The following is a 7,573-nucleotide window of genomic DNA, read 5'->3' as shown; positions in this document are numbered from 1 at the left end:
TGACTGCGTGTGGGGCAACTCGGGACCACAGTCCCTTTGGGCTCAGCATCGCTCGCAGTGTGGGGGGAGATGAGATGGCAAAGACAGCTCTGCTGTGGCTGCTGCGCCTCCTCGGTGTGTGTGTGCACGCGTATGCACATGCGCTCGCGCGCGTGTGTGTGTGTATGTGTGTGCATGGGTGTGCACAGGTGCCTGCCTCTGGTCACTGGGGTGGGACATTGCCTTTTCAAGGGGGTACCAGGCTGGACACCTCCTGGGGCTCAGCCTCCAGCGGAAAGTTGGACAGCCTCACCCTGGCCCCCACACCCTATAGCTCCTGCCGCTGGCTTTTCAGCCCACTCCTGGGGCTGAGCACAGGGCTGGTGGTGGGGAAGGTCAGGGTGCCAGGCACAGATTGGCACTGGAGACCCCCTGCGCCTCCCCCAGCTCCTGCTCGGCTCCTGTGGCCATCGGTGCGTCTTCCCCTCTCCCTCCTGCACCAGTCCTGGCTCCAGATACATGCTTCTCACCCCATTTCAGGGGTCTACTCTGCATCTTCCCAGTGAGAACGTTGAGCCTGGCAAGAAATCCATTTTTATGCCATTTTGTTCATGGATTTTAGCTTAAAAAAAAACAAACAAACAACAGGGCTGGAGGAAATTATTTCACTGGGATGATCAGGGAGCCACCCGCATTGCACCCCCCAGCACAGACACCCTCTCTCCTTCCCCTGGGGTGCCCATGTCCCCCTGCCTGCCTGGGGCTTGGGCAGCCACTGGGTTCCGCACCCTGACTCCAGACCCACTGCACCCCATAGTCAGACCCACCTCACTCCTTGCACCCACCCAGGGGAGCAGAGGCTGACCCCCCCGCCCCCCTGCTTGGAAGAGGGTCGTATCTAGGCATGGATGGGGGTCGCAGGGCCCTCCTGAGCAGTGCAAAGCAGTTTTAGGGGATCCATGCTGCGGTCCCCCTTGGCAGGGAGCCTGGCAGGGTGCTGCTGCACACCTCCCCCCCACGTCACCTGAGGAAGCTCTGGCATCTTGACAAGATCAATACGGCCTCTGCCAGCCTCCCTGCCTCCCGACTCCCCTTCCACTTGCCCGCCATCGTGTCTTTTTTTTGTCTCCCCCACCGACCTCCTGGGAAGGAGATACCGTGCTTGGGGAGGGGTCGGCTCCCAGGATCTGGGTCCTCGTTCCCTGCCGGTGGGTCTTGCCTTCTTCCATCACCAGCTGCCAGCAGGACTGCTGCCACTCACTGGGGAGTGTTTTCTGTGGGTAGCCTCAGTTCTGTGCTGCTGGAGCCATGTGTTTCCCGAAGTCCTCCCTCCCTCTTGCCCGTGCAAATCCAAACTTTCCTGATTAGTTTGGGGAGATTGGTGCCTTTTCTTCCCAAAGCCACAGATTTTTCAGGCACTGGCACATGGACTGGAAGAAGGCGAGTTTTTCTCATCCACTTTTGTGGCACAAAATCAGAAAGGCACTTCCATCACCGCAGAAGTCAGGTGAAGTCTCACCATCTCCTGTGCCCTATGTCCTTCCGCATAAGCCACAAGCAGCTCCAGTTCCACTGGAACAGTGACTGACAAGTCATAGCAGTGCATCAGGTACAGACCTGGGCACCAAGGCAGGGCTCTGGGCTGGCATGGCCTCCTGGGTGCTGGGCTGATGGAGACAGTGCCACAGGCTGGGTATATGGCACAGGCATCCAAAAAGGGATGCTGTCACCTCCATCCTGCTGTGTGCCCGCTCAGCCTGGGCAATACATTTTGTCTTGACGCCTCCAAGGGAGCAGGGCTATTTCTAGCTGCCTTGCCCCTGTACCCACGTGTGGCCCAAGGCACGGCAGTACTACCTCACCTCCCTCCCAGCGCCTCAGGTAGGAGATTCTCATTTGCTCCTTGGGCACCGCATTGTGGCCTCGGGCCAGCTCCCTGTTGCACTGCTGGCTTGGTTTCCGTTCCCATCCCTCCCTCCTGCTGGGCTTTTTCCGCTCCTGGGGAGCATTGACTGCTGACCCAGGACAGCTCACGCTGCCACTGCTTGCAGGCTTCCCACTTGTGGGGGCAAGGTCAACCACTTCTGCACTTCCAGACATCTTTTGTCATGGTCCTGGTCCTGATCTGAGCCCAGGAAGAGTGACCAGGTGCAGAAACCCCACTAGCTCCTCCCAGATGGTGACACCTGTGCCCTGATCCAGCTTCTCCTGAGACCCCCATGCCTCAGCCGCCTCCAGCACAGCTTCTCCTCCTGGCTTTGCCTGCTGGTTCACCTAGGGAAGTGGGTGCCTGAGCAGCTGCAGCTACCTGGTGTGTCCTCCCCTCCCCATCTGCCTTCCTCCCGCAGGACTTTATGATAGCTCCCGCAAACCCCTCTCCTTCCTGCTTGGCTCACGCTTGGCACCCGTCCCCGGTACTTGCTCAGCCTGGCCAAACCCCGCATTGAGTCAGGGACACCTGCCTGTGTTTTTCTTCAGGCCTCCGATCTCCGGGGACATCAGGTCCTTGGGGCTGCTGTGATCTGGCTGTGCCCGTTGCACAAGAGCAGGCACGTGCCCTGGACCTTTCCCCAAAACCTCCTGGGGAGGGATTGCAGGTTATGGCTGGGGTGAACATCCCTATGGGAAGAGCTGGGTGAGGAGCAGCATCCTGGGGGGCAGCAGGGATACTGGAGAGGGGCAAAACAGTTGGTGGGAGCCAGTGCCCTGGCAGCCACAGTAGCTGAGACCCCAGTGCTGGCTTTTTACTCTCTGGGTCCCCTTGTGCTATTTGGGGTCCCAAAACCCAGCACCACTGTGCATCCAACCGTGCCAGGTGTTTCTCTGGCAATGCTCCAGTCCACAGACATGACTGCAGTCAATGCCCATGGTAGCAGGTGGCAGCAAAGACCTAGAAAAGGTGTTTGCAGGCAGTGTGGCAAGTCGTCACATTCCACCCTGGCTCTCCGGGGGATGAGAGAGGGGACCCAGCTCTGGCAGGGAGGGAGACCTGGATTGCTGTCCTCAGACTGGACACGATGTCCAGCCAGGTGGGCTTACTCCCACCACCCAGTGCTTTGCCTAAGCTTCGTTACCCCCAGCTGCAACTCCAGTTTTGCAAAGGCGCCTTGCTACCCCCAAGCCTTCCTGAGCATCCCTGAGTGTCCTGGCCCTGGTGGGCAGGTGTCCCACGGTGCCTGCGCTGCTCGGTTTCATGGACGGGCACCCCCTGCCCCGAGCAGATGCACTGTGGGACATGGGAAACGTCCCCACCCTGGGAGGTGAACCTGATGCTCTTGCTGAGCACAGAAACAGTGTGGCCGGCTGGGGTGGCAGCCCATCCGCAGCTGCAGCATGCCATGTGTTTTTTCCACCACTGTGCCTCTACTCCAAACCTCACTGCCACCTTCTGTATCCCCTCCAAGGGTTCAGTCCAGCTCGGGGCAATGTCACTTCACCTGTCACTCCATCTCTCCTTTCCTCTGGAGGCTGCACTCCCATCTCCTCCCATCACTGTCCCCTTGCCTAGGACTCGCAGCTGCTCTCCTGTTGGGCTTGTGGGGTGTGGAGCTCAGACCTCCCAAAAGCAAGTCAGACCCTGGGCTGGGGTGCTTTGCCAGGCCCTGGGCCCTGCTCCCACATGGGCACCTCTGTTTCATGCACTGGCGGTTTCCCTGGGGATGGCTCGGGAAGACCAAGCACTGCATGCCAGTTGCTGCTGGGGAGCTGACTTGGCTTCTGTCGCTGCTCCTGGATCTCCCACGTCGCGTGGTCTCAGGGCACATGCCAGGCTGGTTTGGGGGACCTTGGTTGCACCTGTTGGCACAAGCAGGCTTGCCAGGGAGGTGGCTGCATGACTGTGCTCAGGCAAGCTGGGTAGCAAGCAACCTTCCCACATGGCCTTGTATGCTCAGCATCTGTGGCCGTGCTGGTGGATGGAGGCCTCGGTGGTGCTGATCATTAGTGTTTTGTTGCAGACAAGCAGTGTAGGTTTAAAGCCGCATCTGCCCTGTGTTCCCTACCTCCATCTGCAGCCTGAAACTACCTTGGAGCCACAGACTGACAAGTGACTTAGGGAGATGTGGCCTGACCTTCCCCAGGGCCCCTAGCTATGGGACTAGGCTAGGACTCATAAGACCCCCAAAAGTACGTACGGTGAGACAGCAGGTCCTTAACACCGCGTCACCCTCCAGGTCCACCTCTTTGCACCAGGCTCCCTGAGGATGGGGAGGGGGGGTGCAGCCCTGGCTGATTGCACATCTTGGTGCAAGTCGAGGGGGTGAATCCGGGTGTTGCCGGCACTGAGGGCTCGTGCATGCTTCTCACCTTAGCAAAATAGCTCACTAAGAGCTGCTTGTGCCATTATTGTTAATTGTTATCGTCCACATGTGGAGGGCAGGCTTAAGAGAAAGAGCACTGATGGATTTATCTGGAGAGGAAGTCACAGATAAAGGATTGCTGAAGCTTCAAAATAGACCCGAGGGGAAAAAAAAACAAACCAACAAAAAAACCCCCACCACAACTTAAAAAAATAGGTCAAATCACGTTGAACTTCCTGGTGAAACAAGCCTGTTTGAGTGCTGGGCCCCAGGGACAGGCGAGAGCAGGCAGTGGCCAGTGGGGAGGGGGCAGGCAAGCAGTGCACCTCAGGGAAGGTGGTAGCTGATGGCACAGCAGCTCCCCAGGTTCACAGCCAGTGCCCACAGTCTCAGGGGACCTGCCTTCCCCCTGGCCTGGCAGGGCACAGCCCACCACCCACCCAGGCTTGTGCCCAGAGCTTCTCAGGGTGCAGCACCCCTGGCCAAGGGAGCCTGGCTGGGCTCAGAGCTGGGCCAGTCAGCTGCAGGAGGGCTCCTGGGGAGGTGTGGGGTTTGAATAGCTGCAGGATGGAGATGCCATGGCCTCTCTGGGCAGCTTGGTCCAGAATTTGACTACACTTGCAGGAAAAAAGGTTGTTTGTTCTGTTTAAACAGAATTTCCTGTGTTTCAGTTTGTGCTAGTCACCTCTTGTCAGCCTGTCACTGTCCTTGTTGCACCTTCCCTTCAGATATTCACACAGATTGATTAAGATCCCCCTGAGCCTTCTCTTCCCAAAACTGAACAGTCCCAGCTCTCCCAGCCTCTCCTCAAGAGAGATATGTTTCAGTCCCTTCATCATCTTTGTGTCCCTTTGCTGGATTTTCTCCAGTATGTCCATGTCTCTCCTGTACAGGGGAGCCCAGAGACGGAGCCAGCACACCTGCTGGCATGCTTTGCCTAACGCAGCCTCAGGGACTGACCATTCACCACCTTTGGCCCAAGGGCACACTGCTGGCTCATGGCCAGCTTGGTGTCCACCAGCATCCTCAGGCCCTTTTCTGCCAAGCTGCCTTCCAACTGGTCAGCCCCTAGTATATACTGGTGCCAGGGGTTATTGTTCTTCCCTCATTTCAATTTGTTCGGCTCCATGAGTGTCCTGTTGGCCCATTTGGAAATTAAGTGATCCCAGGGGGGTGTTATCCAAAGCTCCCCAAGAATGATGTGAAATTAACCCAAAGGGCAAGCAACTCTCCCTTGTAGCTTTGCTCTTGCCTTCATCCTATGATGTTGACTGATCCAAACTGGGCAGGAAAACGTCCCAGGAACAGCCCTCAGGGCCTCTTGAGCATCTGCACCTGTGGGCATAACCCACTGCTTTCCCTGTTGATCTCACTGCCTTCCCTGGCAATTCCCCACACTGGGTTCACTAAAATGAGCGCTCCAGAGCCATGAGCTGACACATCCATAGTCAGGATTATTCCCCCCTTCCACTCCAATTTGCATTTATGCACGTTGAATTTAATCTGCTGTTTATCGTCCAGCCACTTGCTAACTGTGAGCTCCTGCCGCAGCTCCTGGTGTGTGTCTATGAGACAGCCAGAGCCTTCGAGGTGCAAGGCATGCTGACAGTGAGCTGGGGATTAGGGAGCCAAGAAAAGCCCCGACTGGACACTGCTGTGCCCTTGCAGTCACACAGGACCGGTCTCTACAGGGGGAATGACATGTCTCCTCATTGTGAAGCCCCATGCCAACAGCAGCATCCTGGCCAGCGCCACAACTTGCTGCCAAAGGCTGCAACACTACTTGGGCATGCCCTGGTCTGGCATTGCCGATGTGCCCTGCTCTGGCACTGCCAGTGTGCCCCACTCCGGCATGGTCGATGTGCCCTGCTCTGGCACTGCCAGTGGGCCACATCTGCAGCATCTCTGTCCACAAATGTTAAAAGAAATAGGGCTTTATCTTATGTAATGGTGTTTAATGTTTAATGCCGTTACTTATAAGGAGGGCGTTAAGCTGCCACTAGTTCATCCTCCTCCCTGAAGAGGCACAAGTGGCCTCTCTAATCCTTTCCTCGGGCTCTTCTCCACTTTGAAGGGACTTTGAGGGGACAAAGTGTCCCCCCCCTTGTCCCCTCCCTCCTCCACCAGGCTCTCAGCTCTGGGGTAGCATCCCTGAGGCGTTGTTCTAGCCACTGTCAGTTCGGCTTCCTCCGACTCTGTTCATAGTACCCTTGCAGCCCACTCCAAGTCACATTTTTCCCTCACCGCCCTCACCTGCTGATGCTCCCGGCTCCAGGAGGGCTCAGCCCCAGCCAGACCCCAATTCACTGGTGGGGGGCTCGCCAGCCTCCATGCAAAAGCCAGGTCAGAAGCCTGGGTGCACTACTTGCTCCCAGCAGACATTTCCTAGCCCCAGACTACCCGGCTCTGCCTCCAAAGAGGGGGGGGTGTTGGGGCTGGGATTCATTAGTGGGGCCAGGGGAGTGGGGTATCGCCCTAACAGCCCTTCACCCCTCTTCCCAGGACACTGACAGACCTGCTGAAGCAGCCGGGCCTTGGCCCCTCTGAGCATGTGGACGGTCTCATGGGGGGCATGCAGGTCCCACTGGGCGAGGGTCTGGCCCGAGGTTCCCCCAGGAACAGCACAGGTAAGCACTAGCACGGTGGGGGAAAGCAAGTTCCCTTGGGTGAGTAAAGGCAGTGGGCAGGCACTGCCTGCGGCTGACCCCCCCGCCCGCCTGCCTTTGCCCCCCCAGACAAGCCGCCCTTGAACAACGCAGTGGCCATCGCCCCCCCGCTGGGGCGGCCCCACGGCCATGGCAAGAGCCTGCCCCTGGGCAGCAGCCTGGGCACGCCAGCCCCTGCCTACACCGCCTACACCACCCTCAAGGCTGGAGGTGAGTGCCGCTGCCGCCGGCTGGGGTAGCAGCTGGGGGGGATGCACCCCAGGGACCCTGCAGACGGGGTGGGAGGGGTGGGGTAGCAGCTGGGGGGGATGCACCCCAGGGACCCTGCAGACGGGGTGTGAGGGGTGGGGGGCTCACCGAGGGGCACAGGCAGGATGAGCACCCCTGTCCCCCAGGGCTGCCGGGGCAGCTGCTCGTGGGGGGGGGCTCTGCAGCTCCCCCCTGCCCCAGCCAGGCAGCGCCTTGGATCCCACATGGACCCGCTGCCCACCCCAGCCAGTCAGAGCTGGGGACGCGGCTCAGCGGTGGGCTTGGCAGCGTTCAGTTTACGGTTGGACTCAATGATCTTAAAGGTCTTTTCCAACCTAAATGATTTTATGGACCCGCTGTGCTCCCCACACAGTCAGCACC

At 58.6% G+C, this 7,573-nt stretch overlaps 1 protein-coding gene across 1 annotated transcript in view; it reads left to right on the top strand.

Annotated features, from left to right (window-relative positions):
* Positions 1-7,573, top strand: part of SHISA8 (shisa family member 8) — a 32,984-nt gene that overhangs the window by 21,061 nt on the left and 4,350 nt on the right. Inside the window, exons 2-3 of the mRNA XM_080393053.1 lie at positions 6,780-6,904; positions 7,013-7,153. Coding sequence (XP_080249179.1) covers positions 6,780-6,904; positions 7,013-7,153 — 266 coding nt within the window. The remainder of the gene's footprint in view (positions 1-6,779; positions 6,905-7,012; positions 7,154-7,573) is intronic.

The sequence above is a fragment of the Falco punctatus genome, assembly GCF_963210335.1.
Source record: "Falco punctatus genome assembly, chromosome: 6".
In the NCBI taxonomy this organism is placed as follows: domain Eukaryota; kingdom Metazoa; phylum Chordata; class Aves; order Falconiformes; family Falconidae; genus Falco; species Falco punctatus.
This window is presented reverse-complemented; position numbering and strand designations above follow the sequence as displayed.